At 46.9% G+C, this 19,351-nt stretch overlaps 1 protein-coding gene across 2 annotated transcripts in view; it reads right to left on the reverse strand.

Moving 5' to 3' along the window:
- The window catches only part of Slc1a1 (solute carrier family 1 member 1), a 72,123-nt gene that overhangs the window by 2,784 nt on the left and 49,988 nt on the right, over positions 1-19,351 (reverse strand). The window contains exons 3-11 of one of the 2 annotated variants that reach the window (XM_055614007.1): positions 17,655-17,747; positions 15,936-16,050; positions 14,799-14,841; positions 13,342-13,422; positions 9,544-9,728; positions 8,433-8,540; positions 6,321-6,443; positions 5,550-5,744; positions 743-877 (exon numbers count right to left, since the gene is read on the reverse strand). In XM_055614007.1, coding sequence (XP_055469982.1) covers positions 743-877; positions 5,550-5,744; positions 6,321-6,443; positions 8,433-8,540; positions 9,544-9,728; positions 13,342-13,422; positions 14,799-14,841; positions 15,936-16,050; positions 17,655-17,747 — 1,078 coding nt within the window. The remainder of the gene's footprint in view (positions 1-742; positions 878-5,549; positions 5,745-6,320; positions 6,444-8,432; positions 8,541-9,543; positions 9,729-13,341; positions 13,423-14,798; positions 14,842-15,935; positions 16,051-17,654; positions 17,748-19,351) is intronic. The other variant, XM_055614008.1, reaches the window with a different exon arrangement.

A 19,351-nucleotide genomic window follows, 5' to 3' on the forward strand; every position in this document is an offset into this window, starting at 1 on the left:
TGTGTGTGTGTGTGTGTGTGTGTGTGTGTGTGTGTGTGTGTGTGTGTTAGAAGTGAGCTGTCTGGGGTGAGTGGTGTGACTCATTACCTCATTACTGCCATCACAATAGAGCTTTTCCTTTGTTGAGCAGGTACTGACTGCCAGGCACCCTTCTAGACACTTGGCTCATATGATCCCATTTGATCCCTACAACAAACCACCCAAGTAGGCATAATTTTTCCCATCTCGAAAATAGTGCAGTCGGGCCTCAGAGAAGTTAAGGAACATGCTCAAGATCCTAAACCTAGTAAGACACCAGAAGAAGATTTAAGCAGGTGTATGCCAAAACCTTTGCTCTTGTCACCAGCCCAGAGGATGCCAAAGATGCTGGGAAAGCTGCAGTGATTTGGAAGCAAGAGGTCTTGTTTAGGCAGCTAACTCAGGACTGGGATACTTGGGGATGGCCCTGCCCTGGCTCCTTCACTCCATTGTGTCCCACACCCAGCCCCTAACCTCAAGTGTCAGCAGGTATATCACGAACTGACTGGGCTCACTGGCTTTTGAGAACCCCTGCTGGAGTTATGATGAGTTCATTTTAAGCATGTTACCAGGCAGCCTTGCCAAAAGGAAATGAAAGCAACAACAGATGGCTCATTAGGCATCACGAGGAGCAGAGCACAGCACAGCACAGCAACAGAGAGTCTGCATGGCTAGGAAGCTGCCTGCCCAACCAGCTGAGGCAGGGGGATTGATTCCAACTCACAGGAGCCAGTCAACGGCGATGATCAGGGTGACATCCTCAGCAGGCAGGCCTACAGCACTCAACACGATCACCATGGTCACCAGGCCAGCCTGCGGCACACCAGCAGCGCCAATGCTGGCAGCTGTGGCTGTGATGCTGTAGCCAAAACACAATGGCAGGAAAGGGTTAGACGTGCATTTCTCACATCAAGGCCTCAGGCCTGGCACAGGCTCCGTGGCTGTTACTGTTATGTTACTGGACCATTAGAGTTCATTTGCTATATAACCAGTCCTGTCTCATGCATGTGTGATGTGTGCCTGCCTGCCTGTCTGTGTATCATCCATCCATCCATCCATCCATCCATCCATCCATCCATCTAACACATAAACAGGATGTCACAGCAGGAGGACATTTGGCAGATCACTCTAAAGCAAGGAAGTATAGAATAGCAACAAGGGACATCAGAACTGCGGCAGGTACTCGGAAGCAGGGCAGGAATTTACCAATTTTTTAAAGCAAGTTTTTTTTTTTTTTTTTTTAATCCAAAGTTTTCTCTACCCATCCAATGCCTTCATAGGTGTCAGATCCCTCTCCACTTGCTTGCTTCCTCCTTGGTCTCAGCTGCTCACTCATGTATAGAACACTTAGTGTGTGCCAGGAATTTCGGTTGCCTGGGAAGGTGAGTAGAGTAGACATTCTCAGCAAGGATGTCAGAGGCGAAGGCAAAGGGACAAATCAGTGCTTACACAGGTTTTATGTAATTTCTGGACTTTACAAGACTCTTGCCTTCCCAAAACATCTGTTTAAGGCACTGAACTGAGAAACTGCGTGACTTCATCCAAGGCACAAGCATTCCTGACTGCTCCTTCATGCCAGCAGATTCACTTTGTGCAAAAGGAAGAGAGATCTGGAGTCTTGGGTAGGTCGCCAGATAAACCCCATTACCATGTATTTGACGAGATCTCTCTTGAGCTCACAGAGTAGGGCATAGGGATTTTTCCCCCCCTGGCAATATGCAGTTTCTCACCAGCGGTGTGTTTATTTTAATCGGGCCATTCTGGAGAAAGCAAGGCTCACGTGGCCTGAAAGTCCTTTGAATGGAAAGAGCAGGCCGGGACACCCACAGTGCTTTTTGGAGCTGTGGCCTCACCCTCAGGGCGAAGTACCATTTCCAGATGCGGCTGAGCTGATGCAGGTGCAGAAACTGCTGATTCAAACGAGATGACACCGGATCTAGCCACAGATCCATATTGCCCTGGGTCCCAAAGGCCTCTGACTTCTCAATCAATTCTGCCCATTCATCTGCCCGGCACTGCCTTCTTAGATGCCGCTCAAGGCTCAACAGCAGGCCAGGTTCTCTGCCTAGTATGTGGCTTTAGTATTTGCCTTCAGTGGCTCCGGCTGCCAGTTTACAGTGACTTAGTTCTGGGGCTGTATCAATATCTCAAAGTTTTAGGTTTACATAACCCATTAGAGCTATCTTTTGGAAAAATCCAGCTTTATTTCAATGCTGGTTGAAATTAAACAATGCATCAATGGGTTTTCTTTGTTGGAAGCAATCTGTGTACAGGCTCACTGATCCCCCTTGCAGGCCTCAACTTGTCCTGGTTAACTACGTTAACAAGCTTGAGGCTGGGCTTCAGAATCCATTCAGGCAGAGAAAACTGCCCTTGAGCCTTGGCCTTGCTCATGAAACTTCTGTCATTTGACATTCGGAACATTCCATCTTCAGATAAGGGGAAATACATGAATATATCCATCTGCCTAAACACACCCGAGTCAGCAAAAGGGTTTTCCACTTCTGAGATCCAAAGCGCTCTCCTGGCACCCGGGTTCAGCAGGACTGGAGGCTGGGCGGTGAGGTAGCCTGGACTCCGGTTTTGGAGTCAGACACACCCAGCTCATGTTCCTAATTCTGGTAATTGACCACCAGCGCTTTCTTCAGCAAAGCGTTTCTCTGAATCTCAACTCCTTGCCGGGATTTGAGGGACTAGATCTCTGCAGAGCTTCTGTGCGGACAAACTCCGGTAGAGATCATGACGGCGCCTGTGCGACACACCGAGACCACACCACTTCTGCTGCTCCGCTGGCAGCCACCCAGATGACAGTGCTAGCTGAGCTCACTGAGGGAACAGAGTCTGACGGCTCTCTGGTAGGTAGGCAGACAAGGAAAAGAGGCTCAGGTAGATGAATGCACTTTCCCATAAACATTAAAGATGGCCGACTTCCTTCTTCCTCTTTAAGAGAAAGTCTTGATGTTTTTCCTTCAAGAGTGAGCTGTCTGGTGTTGACTTTTAAATCAGGTAGAGGGGCTCTAATGGTAGGACCCAATCAGCTGTTGCTGCTTCTGCTGCTGCTGCTTTTTTTATTTTTTTTTTTTTGTCTTTTTTTTTTTTTTTTTTTTTTTTTGGTCTGTATTACTCAATCCCTTGCAAGAGCCCAAACCAGCCAATTCTGAGGGAGAAAGGGAACCCACTCTACCCTCCAACATATGAAAGTTTTGGCTTTGCCAGGAAAATTCAGATTCTGGCTTCTGGTTCTGGATCTTCTTTACTACTAGAGGAAATTGTCTGTGTGCTTTGGGGTGTGTGTGTGTGTGTATGTGTGTGTGTGTGTGTGTGTGTGTGCGCGCGTGCGCGTGCTGTGCCCATGGGCTCATGCACACTTGCTCCTGCTTTCAATAAAACCCAGCCTTTGAGTGCTGAGATCTTGCTTTTCCTCTTTACTCTTTAAATCAGCAGAGAGGAGGCCTCTGTTCCTGTAGTCCTCGTTAGGTTCACCATGATGACATTGACACCTAATCTGAAAACCCAACATCCTAAATAATGCAAACTCTAAGACTGATGTGACAATGTAAGTGGAAAAACCAACCCACACCTGACCTCACATGACAGATCATAGACTAAATTGAAGCACACTACAAATACTTCATAAAATTACCCAAGACACTGTCCATATGCCCATGAAACACAAATGAAGCCGGCCCGGTTTTATTGTAAATGGACACTTGAACCTGAACTACGGCCCCGGGATCTTCTAGAATCCCAGTGTGTCATGCAAACACAGCATGATCCAGCACAGCTGTACAGGCTATGGGACTGTCCCATGTCTGAGCCACTCGGCTCAGCCAGCCACTGCCACACAGGGCTGGTGGCTACACAGTGCTGTCTTAAGGACGCAACTGCAGCGAAACTCACCAGTATAATTTCTTCCACCTCCTTAATCAATTTCAGGCTTCACTTCTCTGGAACTCTCTTTGGCATCAGATGCTGGACCACTTTAATCCGTGTAAACAAACCTTGTCTCCAGGTTGCCATGATGCTGCCAGCTTTCTCCCCACCCCATCCCCTTCCTACTCCCCCTCTCTCTCCTTTTCTCCCTCCATCTACCTCTAATAGGATTTTCACCCTCAGTTTCCTCTACAAACTCAACACAAAGTCACCCATTCCTCACATTTACTGGGGACACACTGTAGGTAATGGGACTTTATAAGCACCCTCTTTTTTGTAATATTTGAATAAATTGTGCGCATTATTATTATTTTACAGGTGAGAAGACAGAGAACTCAAGCACCTTGGCCAAGGTCACAGTGACAACTAATCACGGTGTTACTGAGGGACTCAGGCACACACTCCTGGCTTGTCACCCATATTTCCTCTGACCATTGTTAAGCTGCTGACCCTAGATTTGGGGTTCATAGTTCAGAGCTACATGCTCAGTTGTGTCTGCGCCTGGAATTCTTTTTAAGTTTCTGGTGTTTTAAAAGTTATTTTTACTTCAGTTGTGTGTGTTTCCATGTGCACAGGTGGACGAGTGCACATAATTACGGGTACCTAGGAAGGGCAGAGGCATTGGATCTCCTGGAGCTGGCGTTCAAGGCAGTTTTGAGCTACCTAACATGGTAGTTTCTTGGGTCCTCTGGAAGAGCAGTTCATTCTCTTTAACTACTGAGTTGCCTCTCCAGCCCCTAGAATTCTTAAAGGCATTTCAAACTCTATGTGCCAAGAAGCATAAGCCATTTTCTCCTTGTTCTTCTTTTGTTCTGATTAGCTCCAAACACCCAGCCTTTTGCTGCCCAGGGGCCTGAATACAGATGATGGATGGCTCTTTGACTCTTAACTCTCAGGCATGACCAATGTAGGCCATTTGGTGACTTACTGATCTTCTGGTTTGTGATCCCTGCTCCTGTCCAAGCCTCCCATCATACTGCTAATTATCTCCTTAAAGCGCAAACCTGTTCATGACATGATAAACCTTATACTAGACCCTCCACGCTGGGCACTGTGTTGAGAGAAAGTCGTGAGAGACTTCTAAGCTCTCAGCTTTTGTCTTTTTCTTGCTAAATTCTTATTCCTCATCTAAGATTCATGGCTGCTTCTCCTTCCTCCAGGAATCCTTCCTTCCTCTTTCCCGGTATAGATGATCCTTCCCTCACTGTGCCTCCCCCCCGTGACCCCCAATCAATTTTCCGAGAGGCCTATCACAGACCCAGCATTTATTTGGGTACCTAGCCACTCTCTACCAGGGGCTCCCATTTGAGCAGGGTCTGGCGCTCGAGTCTTGTGTCTCTAATCTGTGCCTGACACTGCAGGTGCCTGCTGGCCACAGTGAGCCGAACAGAGATGCTATCCATGTCCTGAAGCAGGAATTTCACGTACCATGAGTCTAATGCCTCTCCCACCCCCACCCCCGCCCCCACCCTCAGTCTTCATCTTGGGCAGGGACTTATAAGCCAATAGAACCTTCCATCTCTGGGTCCTCTTTGGTCTCCTTTCACGGATCATGTCTGCTTGAGGCAGTCCAAGCGGCGAGTGCCACCGGGCCTCACCTGATGGTGATGATCTGCCCAATGCTCAAGTCCATGCTATTCAGCTGTGCAATGAACACAGCGGCCACGGCCTCGTAGAGTGCAGTGCCATCCATGTTGATCGTGGCGCCAACAGGCAGCACGAATCTCGTGATCCTTTTGTCCACCTGATTCTTTTCTTCCGCACAGCGGAACGTAACCGGCAGGGTGGCTGAACTGTGGGATCAAGAGAAAAGAGTTTAGGTCTAAGAATGCCTGGCCACAGTTTCCACCCCAAAAGATCCCTGTTTTCCAGAAGGTGAACAAAATTTCCTAAAGCATGCTGGTAATTAAAAAAAATATATATTTTATTCTGATTTTATTTTATGAGTATGGGTGTTTTGTCTGAATGTATATCCATGTGTCTAGTACCCTCAGAGGCCAGAAGATGGTGTTGGGTCTCCTGGAACTGAAGTTACTGAGAGTTGTGAGCTACTATGTGGGTTCTGGGATTTGAACCCAGGTCCTTCCTAGCCTTATGCTGGTACTTTTGGCTAGTCCAGGAATCAGAGGGTGCTATGCCTACCACTAGCCCCAGTTACGTGAGAATCTTGCCTGGGTGTCAGGCCACAGAGAGAGTGTAGGAAGTACTCAAAAGGATGGAGAAATACATTCAAGGGGGTAGACAGAGAATACAGCCACCATCTCTCAACGGTGCCTGTCAAAACCAGAAGCCAGAGTCCTCTTCACCAAGTGACAAAAGCTGACAGCACTGTCTGGAGGTATCACCCCAGACGCTCTTCTTCTAGTTACCTGGACGAGATCATGAGGGCTGTGAGGAGAGCCTGCGCCATGCCCAGGGCAAAGCGGAAAGGGTTCTTCCGCACGATTATGAAATAGATCAGTGGCAGAACCACAACGGAGTGGATCGCAAGCCTGCAGGCAAGAGGGGAGAAAGTCTTAATCCCGCTTTGTCCTCACACTGGATCCTGCTCTTCTATCAGCTTTTTAAAACTATGACATCTTTAAAACTTCCACAAAGACCCAAGGAGACAGGGGTAGTCTGACGGTGAATGCACATCCCCATTCCCCATAGATGGGGATGTCAAGGCTCGCTCAGCGAATGAAACACCTTGTCAAAGTTATCAGCAAATTCTGTGGATAAATTTGGATTTCCAAGCTCACCGGGGGTCACGTCATCTGCTCCATCCCTGCAGTCATTCCCACTATGTGTGAGGTGATGGTCTTCTCTGCCCCCTTCTACGGAAGTTATCATCCTCTTAGATAAACATTCCCTCCTCCCCAGGAAGCCTTCCCACATGTTCCCTGGCTGAACTGAATCTCCTTTCAAGGTCACGTCTGCCCCCAACCTATTACATCTTTCATCACAGCCCACCCCGTCCCATCCTCTGGACCATGCTTGGGAATGTTGTCTACTACCTAAGAGTTACAATAAGGAGATGCATGTACTTCAGGAATAAACCTCATTCCTGTCCTCCAGCATGTTTAATGTAGGAATCCATAGGTTACCTTCAATGGGGCTGACTAATGAGTCTCCCTAGCAGATGTGTATACACGCAAACGGCAAGCTGATGGTTCAGTTAGGCAAGACTGACTAAGCAAGGCTCACTACAAACAGGAATCTTGAGGAGGAAGTCCTCTTAGTGCAGAGATTTAGCCGGGACATTTAGTTTTCTGTTAGAAACACGAGCAGAACAAAACACAAGAACTCAACAGAACCCCACTAAAATGGCTTATTATCCCAGACAGCCACATCACTGCCCCCCTCCCCAGCCTGGTATTGCCCGTCTCAGCAGCTCCAGGGCAGGGCTGGTAGAAGGTAGGAGCCCTGCCTCTCTTATCTCTGTGATCCTGCAATTCAACTCTGACCCTCATGCTGTAGGACCAGGCTGCTTCTGTGTGGCTGGAAAGCTGTGTTTTTGGCGCACCAGATTAACAACTAGCGCTGTGCCGTGGGAACGTCTCCATGCAGTCAGGTTCCGAGAAGGGAGCAGATGGCTCAGGCTGGATGTTTGGCCTGCGGGAAGCAAATCAGTGCCATCTACCCATTTTCTTCCTCCATATTCTCAGCAGATAGGACCATTCTCTCCTTGGCTGGGTGTTTGGAGACCCCATTCATAACCTATGGAACCCCTCCCCTCTTTTTGTCTTTTTGTTCTTTTGAGACAGAGTTCCTATGTGTGACAGCTCTGACTGTCCTAGAACTCGCTTAGCAGACCATCCTGGCTTTGAACTCACAGACAACCACCTGCCTCTGCTCATGTGCCACTGCACCCAGCCACCCTTTTAACGAAGCCAACAGCTTGGCTGTAAGAAACATGCAACAGACTCAGTGCTGTCGCCTTCCTGTTGTTTTATGGCTTCTGAAGGGTCCGAAACACTTACTGAATAGCCTGATGGTTTCCCCAGCACTGTGACACCCTGGTGACACAGCAGGAGCTGCCAGCCTAGCAGGAACATCAGATCCAAACCCAGCCCTCCTACTCCTGCTTGCTCGAGACCTAATTTCTTTAGGTCCTTCTTAGTTTCTTTCAGCTTCAGGATTCGTGGGCGGCATGCTTGCTTGCCGGCTTGGTTAGTTTACATTCTTAAGGAAGTAGACGACAGGAGCTAGCCCCGAGAGCCCACAACTGAGTTTTCTCTTGTTGCAAACCCAACCAGGGACGGCTGTGGCAAAGTCTGGTCCAAGCTGTTCTGCCAGGAGCTGGCAATTAGCGGAGCGCGATCCACCTACGGTACAGCTGTTAAAGGGCGGCCTGGATGCCCCGCTCTCTTATCTTCAAACCCCATCTTTCCTGCACATGGGCGAAAAGCCACATCTAACCAAAGCTGCACCCTGGCCTGTCTACAGTAATCCTAACGTTTATGCAGGGAATTCCGTTTATTCTCTTCAGTCGGACATACCCACTCAGGACAGTGGCCATGTAAAGGCCCAACTTGCGGAATATTTCCCAGTCTTCCACTTCTATGATCTTCCCAGCAATTAGGAACAAAATACCAACCGGCATGTAACTAGAAAGCAAGCACAGGAAAGACACAATGCAGTCATCAGAGACTTTCTCAGACAGGTGGCGGGGGAGGGAACAAGCCAGCGTGGGCATGCTTGGTGCGCATGTGCACTCCACTGGGAGAACCGCAGGGTACAATCACGAAGCCGAGGGCTCAGCTTCGAGTCCGGCACCCCCCAAGCTGAGGGAGGCCGGGAAGTACCTGTGCCACCCTCATACGGTACACAGACACCCCACTGACTTTCGTAGCTGCTCATGTCACGTGAACAAACTCTTTCCAGCCATGATCATCTTGCTTCTCAGGTATCATTGATTTAGAGGCCACCACAGTAGCAGTGGGTGTGGCCACCACAGCCCTATCTGAGGAGCTCTATTTAGCTACCTCTTGTGCTGGGCAAGTGTTTTACACGCATCATTTCACTTAATGGTCTTCCCCTAGCCCTGGGGGTGGTTTTTATTATCCCATTTTCTTACAGATGATGAGGCTGAGATTTTAGTGGGACCAAATGACTTCCTTGGTTGTTACCGACTGGATATCTTACTATCAGTTTCTACCATTTATATTAGAAAATGTTGAGCCAATTCCACATGAGCTAGGGGCTGAAGAAGTCTCCCAGGAAGGCTGAGCTTTTGGGTATCTCAGAAGCAGGACAGACAGACAGGGTCTCTGCATGCAGATGTGGTCACGCCCACGCTAAAACAGCTGTGACACTTTGAACTTCTATGGCCTAAGAAGATATTCTAGGAACCTCCTCAAATCCCTGCTGACAAGAATGCAGAGTAGCTGCAGGTTGCTCTCTAGGTCTCTGAGGCAGGAGCCAATGGCTGACGGACTTTCGGGACTAGACTAATTCTCGAGTAGGTTGTAAAATAAGTAATACTCCAGTCTTGGTTTTAAACGTCTGCCTTCTCTAGGAAGGACCCACTGAGGAACATAAGCCTCCTCTTCCCAGTTCTGAGATGCAGTCATCGGGTAGAGCAAAATGGCGCCTGTCAGGGCAGCTCACCACATGATGATCTGAACGATCTTCATGGTTGCATCACTCAACGCATTGAAGAAATCCACCAGAATCTGCCCCTTCTCTCCCATTTTTCCGATGACAAGTCCGAAGACAAGGCAGAAAATGATCAGGCCCAGGACATTGATGCCGTCTGAGTACAGGCCCACGATTTTGTACTCCTTTGTCTTGTTCTGTGGATCAAAACCGAGAAAATGTACAGAAGCATGAAGGGAAATCAGAGTGATGTAAGAAATACGACAGCGGGCAAGCCTATATATGAAATGCTTTGTCCTCCCTCCCCCACTGAAGTTTACGGGGTCGTTTTTTCTTCTTAAGAAGCCCATCTGTGCACATGTCTTTTGAAAAATCCCAATGCTGCAATGTTACAAATTTTTATAAATTTTGTAATCAGGGCCTTTTTCAGGGTTAACCACTAGCTACATTTGGAGACTTCTTTTTTTTTTTTTTTTTTAAGATAGAAATTAATAATGCAAGAACTACATGTGTTTACCAGCATGAACATTCGAGGACATTATACCATCTGTTCCCTCCTGATAATGAAGCTGAGGGACATTCATCACTGTCTTTGGTCTGATGTGACCAACAGGATTTTTAAAGAGATGAAAACTGGCCAGACATCTGAGACTATGAATCATTTCATCACTTCTTTCTGAGCAAAAAATAGTGTGGGATTTACTAAGAGATAACAAAATCTGTGTGGTGCAGACCAGGTCTGTGAAGAATTATGCCGATGGGCCAGCGGGGTACTTATTTATGACAGAACAAATGCTTAGGAAACAGCTAGAATGTTCTAACCGCACAGGCTATGGTGCAAGGCCTTAAAATGCAGCTGGAGACACCAGACGAGCTGGGAGAAACCTGAGCCAATACTTAGATGGCAGGTGATTAACCACACAGCCCCACTCTAAGTTACAAGTGTCACACAGGCTCTAGGACATGAATGATGTCTGTGACGTTAGGGAAAGCTAGGGGAGGGGTAGGTACCCAAGAGACCAAGAAAGCATGTTCAAGAAAGATGCAAGAAAGGCAGAAGTTGTGATGCACCAGGCCTCTGTAACCTGCTCAATGAGTCTTCATCCTTTCTGACCCCCAATGCTCCCCAAGCATCCTGGTCTTTCTGATAATGACATTCGGTCCCTCCTTGCCTGAGGACAGGAGTCATATGTGTCCCTCCACGATTCTACTCCCAATGTGCCTCTGCAACTCCAATATAGAGGGCGCTCAGAAAGTAGGGGGATCTTATCAAAAGACACAAATGAGGAGCAAGAGCAAAGGTGGATCTGGATGGAAGAAAGCCTCCTACCTTGGGAGGCCAGCTGGAAAAACTCAGAAGAAGTCTGGACACAGAGAGAGCCAATGATGGCCTATTGAATTTAAATTATGTTTATTCGGTTATTTGCTATTATTTGTCTGAGTGTGTGTGTGTGTGTGTGTGTGTGTGTGTGTGTGTGTGTGTACCCATAGAGCCAGAAGAGGGTATCAGGTCCCCTAGAGCTGGAGTACAGATAGTTACCCAATGTGAGCTACCCAGTGTGGATTCTGGGAACTAAACTCAGGTCCTCTGGAAGAGCAGCAAGTGCTTTTAACCACAGAGCCATCTCTACAGGTCCCTATTCGTTTATTTAGACAGGAACTCCCTCAGTCGCCCAGGATCTTGCCTTAACCTCTTGAGTGCCAGGATTACAAGCATGTACCATCACAGCCAGCTTTAATGTAATTACTAAGCTGACTGAATATTCTTCTCCATAAATCAGTCATTTATTTTTCTCCCTCCCTACCTCCTCCCCATCTCACCTCAATTCCCCTTCCCACCTCAAACACAGAACAAATATTCTGTCTGGGACTGGAAGTCTACTGTGAGCTGATAACATACATGCCACTTCAGACCCACAAATTTGATTCTCCAATTTTGAACTCTTAATAGATCTCAAAGCCTACTGATTTTCTTGATAACTTCATGGTCTACTCCTCTGGTGGCGAGGTCTATCCTGAATGGAGATAAATGGCCACTGTGTTTCTTTCTCAGCGGAACATTCATGAGTTTGTTGCACAGACATTGGTGGTTCTTGATCTGGAGTGGTGCTGGACCCCATTTAGAGAGGCACCTACTACTCACCAGCCGTGAGGCCCTCCTGAAGTCCACAATGGTCTGGACTCAGAATCACATACAGGCAGGGAGATTCAAGCAAGGAACCACAGGCCTCATTCTGTGTTTACAGCCTTGCAAACCTCAAGCAGTCCCCAAGGGGCCCAAGTGTATGAAAGGCCTAAGGTACAGTGACCAGGCTCATCGTTTTCTTTCTGTGAGTAGTTGATGCTCTTTATTCCTGGTAGCCATGTTCCAGACAGCCCCTACGAATACCATGTTCATATTCCACCAAGAAGTACACTAGCCTAGTCACATTGTTTATGCCAAACAATCAGGGTACGGCACTGTTTCATGTGCATTTCTGTTCAGAGACGTCTGGCTTTCTGTATACACTGTTGATTCACTAGCATGAAATTCACAGCTAACAGGACTGTGACATGCCCAAGTAAAGCCTTTTCAAAATATACATTTTCCTTGCAAAGTGCATCACAGCATTTTTGTGCTTAGAAACATCACGGAGCATTTTATTAATTATGCTTCTGTCCGTTTTATGTAGTGAAATCAACAAATAGCCAATAAATATATGAAAAGCAGATGATATCCTTCGCCATCAGGGAAATACAAATTAAAAGTACACTGAGATTCCCTCCTACACCAGTCGTGGTGAATGCTGTTAAGAAAACAAGGGTTGGCAGAGGCATTGCAGATATGATCTAGCAGAACCACTTCTGGGCACACACTCAAAGGCATCGAAGTCCCCAGAGCACACTGATGTTTTACTGCAACATCCACAGCCGCAAAGATATGGCCTAGGTGCTCACTGCCAGATGAATGGATGGAGGAGATACAGTGTATATACAGAGCAGCATCTGATTCATCCATAAAGATGAGTGAAATGATGTCATTTGCAGGGACAAAAAATCACAGACGGAACTGAAACAAAATATGTTAGACAACTATCTCAAGCTTTCTCTTATGCATGGACTCTAGACTGAAAAGTCTATGGGGCTGGGACGTAGCTCAGCAGTACAGTGACACACACACACACATAAATATGTTATCATATGAGAGTAGGCGGGCTCTTAGGGAGGACAGAACAGGGAAGAGAATGGGGGTGACTATGAGCAAAGTGTGTGAGAGTGTGTGAGGGCCTGCAAGTACAGCCGCTATCACAAAGTACTCATTAAACTCAGAGAGTGCAGGGTAAAGAAAGCACTTGCCTGTACAGCAGGAGGCCCAAGGTTCAATCCCAGGTACCACTTACCACTCACCCATAACTAAAGAGCAAGGGCAAGAGACGCTCAGTGCAGTACAGGACAAAATAAAATAATAATAATAGAAAAACAGCAGCAAAATCCCCAAGAAAATGCACAAGAGGAGAATAAAAGTGGGATAAGACAGATGCCAAAAATGGCTATCTGTTTATTGAGTGAAAACCATAATGAAAAGCTGTATCGGAGCCTCATCCAGCCTCAGTCTGGAGCTGAGATACTGTGGGTGACTCAGTTTCACGCCCCTCTTGAGGGACCACGGAGAAGTGTAAGCATGGTTTTAGGGCCACAGACATGCTTGGAGAAGCGGTAAACACACAGCTGGGGTTTGTGTGTCTAATGGAGACTGACCACCTTTCTCTTTCCTGCCCCTCGACACTGGCACCTGCAAGCTGGCAAGGGGGTGGGGGTGGCGGACGGTACCTCAGACGCGGAGACAGACAGCTCTGTCGAGTTCCCCCCAGGATCACTGACAGGCTTCACTTCTTCACGCTTGGTTTTGTACTGCATGTGGGAGAAAAACAAAGGCACACTAAGCAAAAAGGTTGTTTGTTTGTTTGTTTTTCAGCATCCAAGGCTATACCACAGGGTTGTTATTTTGGCCAAATAACTGTCACCTAAGGGTTCTATTGATGGTGCCTCAGTTGCTTCTGGGTTTTGATGATCCTTCCCAGGAGGCACTGGGACTACAAATGGGATCTAAGAGCCCAAACCCCAGACTCCCACCGCTGCCTTTCAACAATACCAGAACGTTCTCTCCTTTTTTGTAAAAGGAGAAAATGAATGGAGAAACAATGTAAAAGGAAGCAGGTTTTATCTGCAGGTGCCTTCACAGGTAGGGAGGGTCCTGACAACCATTTTTGTTTTTACAAATTGATCGTTTTTAATCTGGAAAAATAACCTTAGCACTATGGCAAAAATAGTCAAGATGACTAATAAGTGCCGAGCAAGGTAGAGCTGGGTGGTTGTGCCCAAACCAGCAGTCCTCCAGGCTATGCAGTAAGTGGGTGTTCTGTTGAATTTCTCCCTTCAGTCCTGTTTGGGTCTGTGAGGCCTCAGTCATGGTAGATTGAGGGAAAAAAAGCTACTAGATTCGATACAAGAAACAAAGGTCCCCCATGCAGAATCTGTGCCAAGTCTGAACCCTACAAACAACCACTGTGGCTGAGCTGCAAAGGTACCCCTTAAATAGTGGTGGTTCTGTTCCTAGTGGGGGGGTTACGGAGAGCAACTTAACTGCCATTTTTATTAGTATATATAGAGGTCTCTGTCTGCGTAATTTATGTAAATGAATACAGCAGTTTGTGATCCACTCAGCTGTCTTAAGGAGCCCATATAAACGGGAAAGAAAATTTCAGTGGTGTGAAGACAAGGGTTAACATTCATGAGAAAAAGAATCTAAAAACACCCCTGGCTTTGCTGCAGAGCACCAGCAGCAGACACCGACTGGTTAAGGAAAAAAGCCAGTTCTGGGTGGGCTGGCCACCACGGTGTGGGTTAGACACAGATAGTCAAGATGAGGGGGAAGGGAAAGAGGCGAAGGGAAGCTCTTCTGTCCACTGCACTGCATCTGCAGGAAGCCCAAGTTCTGTACAGAGAGAGCACGGCTCTCCAAAATACAAACGAATAAAAAATAACACGTTGGTTGGTTCTTGCTTTTCTCTATTTGAGGGAAAGAGAAGGGAACACGGTCAATTGTGGCATGTATCTCACTACAGCCCAAAAGACGGGAGTCATCTGAAACCCCACCATTCATGGGTGTACTTTCTGCTGTCAGTTTTGATGGGCTAATTCTGTTTCTTGTGTTACAACTGACAATGACGTCACAGTGGGTCATGGGAACATAGAAGCAGCTCAAGAACCAAAGCTATTAATGTTACCTGCTGAAAACAGGCTTGGACCAGGTTCTCAGGGAACATGTTCCTGTTGGAGACATGGAAGGCACAGTTATATTGGGGAAACAAGTTTTGCGTTGGTCAACTCTCTAAATCCATAGAATTGAGAAGAGCATAGGATGGGTGCTCCTTGAATTAAGATTGATCTCCTTTCTCTGGAGTCTCCCGTGGCCAGCCACTACTTAAGTGACACCCTTGCTGTTCCTGGGGAGATGCTGCACGGGCAGATGGACACCACAGTCGAGGCAGGTACTGGATTTTCTATATCCTTCCACTTTTATAACTGTCTGTCGTAGTTGTCCTTGAATACTTAATTCTATCTGCAAATTCTATCATAATTACCAAACTAAATACGTAAACCAATGAGACAGGGATGTGGAAAAAAAACATACGAATCCATCCTGTAATGCCTTTTCATATCTGTTTCTGCTTGAGTTGATACTTTCAAGCAGTATCAACTTGTTTGTGGTCCTAACCGCTCTAGAAAAAAGGGTTTCTCTGGACAATAAAAATATGAATTTCTCTGAGCAACCTTCAGAAGTGGCCACTCAGCTCTGCCCAGCATCTTTAGGTAACAGGGGTATTGCTCGCATCTCTCTCCATCCTAAGTCCTCACCCAGGACCCTGTTCTATGCATTGCTTTCTGAACCGTGCTTGGTAAGTAGAAAGTACTGGTTACGTAATTTGTAGGATTTATGGCAAAATGAAGATACATGATAATTTACAAATTACTAAAAATGTTAAGACATTGGACCTGGGGCAATGGTTCAGTGGGCAAAGGATTTGCTTTGTAAGCATAAAGAGCTGAGTTCAAATCCCAAGAACTCATGTAAAGCTGGGCACAGTAGCCTATATTCATAATCTCAACAGAGAGTCTCCAGAAGCTTGAGGGCCGGCTACGCTGGCATACATAGCACAAAGCCAACAAAAAAGACCCTGTATTAAACACGGCAGGAGGACCAACAGCTGGCGATGTCTTCTGAGCTCCACAGATGTGCATGACACATACATACATCTAACACGCACACACAAATGTTGTCATCAGCGCGTTAAATCCCCCACGGGGCAGCTATACAGACAGCACGCCCAGGAAGTCAAGCGTCAAGCGTCGGCAAGACTCACCTGATCAGGTCCAACATGGCATCCACTGTGCTGACTTCGGGGGTTTTGCCCATCCTGTTGATTTCATTCACCTTCTGAGTGACACCAGGCTTGATGCTCACAACTAACACAATGCCTGTGACCAAGGACAGTGTCCAAAGAGAATTAAAACCTTCCAGGGCATCTGGTACCCTGGGGTGGTCTTTAGAGAACCAACTGACACAGTGGTACAGGCAATACTGTGACATGGAGGGCCCCAAGTTCCAAACAAGACACTAAGTCTTAACTGCTACCTTAACCTCAGACCCCACCTGATGTGAATACGTGAGGTAACACGTCTTCCTGTTTTTCTTTTTAATGAAGGAGTGTCATCCTAGAATTGCTATCTGGTGATGGGAACAGTCTTTCTGCCGTTCTTCAGTCTACAAAATCTGCCACAGAAGGATTGGAAGTAAAGGCACTCCATTTGTTTGATGCCTTTCTGTTCTCTCCACCTGTAGATACGGGACACTCTCCTAAGGGTCACACGAAAAAGGCCCTGCTTTAGACAGGCTTTGAATATCTGGAAAGCTCTCATTCGCGGGGGGCGGGGGGGGTAAGATGAAGACACAGGACGGGAGTTCAGGGAGGGTTCATTTTGCTGCTGGCAATTGTCCCCATGCTACAGCACCTGAGCGCACAACTGTAGACTATGGTGGCATTGAGCGCCCATCTCCTGACGTGTACAAGCAGCAGTGGGGAGCTATGGGAAAGATGTGGGCACCAGAGATGGCTTTCCTGGAGGGGAGCAGAGAAGAAAGATATCCTGGTGCTCTTTCTCACTCCTCTTCCACGAGGAGGGAATGTTAATGGGAGGGGGTAGGGCTTTGGGATGCAGAATACTCCGCCTTCTGCCAGTGGACGCTCGCCACCAGCCACGAGAGCCTGAATTGTGGTCTCCCACTGAGTATCATCTTGCTTTCCTTTTGCTACTTTCCCTGTATGTCTGTCTTGCTCAGGGCCCTTTGAGAAGTGGCTTTGGTTTACAGTGGGGTTCAGTACCCTCCTCATCCCCCAGCACGTCTCCCAACCCCACCACCCAGGCCATTTGGCTGGGCCTGATCAGTTACCTCTAAAACTACCCCCACATCCAACCATTTATCAGATCATTAAATTGGGCTTCCGGGGTCAAGCTGGCTTCAGTATTGGAGAACCTTTCCTTCCTTTCTCCCCACACTGGGCTCCCATCCTTTTAAAAATGTTGCGCGGGTTACAAAAGCTGGACCAAGTCTTCAAACATAAGACCATGCTATGATGGGGACAGCCACCATTTTCTTCTTAGCATGCTCCCCTCCTCCTGCCTGGAAAGGGTGCAACAAAGTCTGACTTTCATCAGACTGTCCTGTGTCTTCATCCTACCTCCGAAGGATATGTTCTGCAGGAGAGCTTTCCAGACATTCAAGGCCTTCTAATTATATTCTACTGCTCTAAGTCAATTACCTGTTTTAAGGTTATATAAACTCTTGGCCTTCTTCTTTCTACCCAATGATACTAACAGGGCACAGAAATGTTACTTTCTCTCTCAAAATTCTACTTGTATTGCATTTTGTTCACATAAAAAGTGTTATGCAGACTCGAAGGCAGAAAAGACTTGACAGTATACTTTCTGGCTGAAAAATGTGTGTTCTAAAAAGCCCAATTACTTTTTGGACACAGAGTTACATTCACAGAGAGGAAGAAGGAGGCGGAAATAAGCATCACCTAGGATCACAGCGATGATGGTGGTACATAAATAATACACCACAGCACGCAGGCCAATCTTTCCAGATACGTTGGAGTCCAGTGCAGCGACACCTGAAAGGAGAGGGGAGAAGGGACAGGTCACAGTCGAGGTAGACGGGCAGATTCCCAGCATTAGGGATGTGAACAAAGAGGACGAGTCTGTCTCTGCAGCTCTGAGGTGTGTCTCCCACGACTTTACCAGATGCAGCAAACACTTTCAAATTGCAAATGCAGAATTCAGCAACAGGAGCCCTGTGGGACACAAATTCCCCACCCAGCTTGTGGCCATGGCCATGGCCTCTGGTTTTCTTGGGGTTGGTCATAAGAAAGAGTTCCCCCTTCTACAAGAGATACCTGAACATTGTCAAGATCTTTACATAGCATCACTCAAAAGCAGAGACAACCCGGCCCTTAGGAACCATTTATCTCGAACCAAGTTAATTATCTTATTGTACCGTGACACTCATGCAAATCACAGGATACAGATGGTTTTCACAGCACTGGAAAGTTAAGAGACTTTGTGGCCACATTGTTAGATCCACTTTCAAACAGTCTTAGCTACAATAAAATAAGCAAATGTTGCCTGGTCTTCAGCGGTTCGTCTGAAAGGATAGCTCTATTACAGATAGGAGGCACCAGTCCCTGGAGGCACTTTCCCTCCATCAAAGATGCTTACACAAATGCAGTCAGTTAACGCTCTCTAGTTGAGTTTTGGAGAGGGGGATGGGACAGACTGAGAAACTTTCCAGCAAGCTGTCATTTGGAGGTTTTGATTCTACCCTGCCTGACTTCCAAGCTGAGAATCCTATTTTAAGCCAAAGGAACACCATGGAAAATGAATTTGCATTTTAACACGAGTTGTCCCACAGCTGTGTGCAAAGCCTGGAGTCCAGGGCGGCAGGAGAAGGAGAGGCTCTTACGAGGCAACTCCAAAGGGATAGCGTTGGAGCCGAAGGGCTAGCAGGGTGCAAAGGTTGCTTTCAGGGGTGTTCTTCACACCACAAGAGACCTAGCTTTCCATTTTCTTCAGTGACTGGAGGATTGTGCTCCTCATATTTTCCTGATGTACAGGAAAAGTCTACAAGGATGTCATTGTTGTTAGGAAAACAGAACAAATACTTTCTCACTCTTAACACTGTTCTTCAGGCTATGGCTGCCCATCTAGAAGGCAGTACTTGTGGAGAATATACCTGGCATCTTCAGCACCCACCCAAGATGTTGTTATGATGGTCCATGCACCAATCTCCAGGGAAAGACTGTAATCCTCACAATAACAACACAAGAATAACCTTGGAGGTAGTCTGGTTTCTTTTTGGAGAGTGGGATGGAGTTTGATGTGCTGAGGAGAACTTATTTTTCTAACAGTAAGGCATTCAAAAGTAACAATTACAACAGTGAAGAAGAAAAAAATATACCCAATAGAGTTGAAGGTTATAATTAAAAAATGAATGATATTGTCTTTATGGAAAATATTACATGTACTTTACAGGAGTTTCAATATAGTCATGTTTTCAACTTTGCTGTGCACAGGGACTGAGTGAATTATCACCAGGGCATTGTGTGATGCTTAACTGTGCCTAGAAGAACCTATTCCAGGTCAGACTCTCAAAGTTTGAAGCAATATCAGCTCCTGAGTTGTGCTGAACCAAATTTCCTTCTTGCCAACCCTGGACCAA

This window comes from Psammomys obesus, unplaced genomic scaffold (assembly GCF_907164565.1).
Source record: "Psammomys obesus unplaced genomic scaffold, mPsaObe1.curated_primary_1811, whole genome shotgun sequence".
Classification (NCBI taxonomy): domain Eukaryota; kingdom Metazoa; phylum Chordata; class Mammalia; order Rodentia; family Muridae; genus Psammomys; species Psammomys obesus.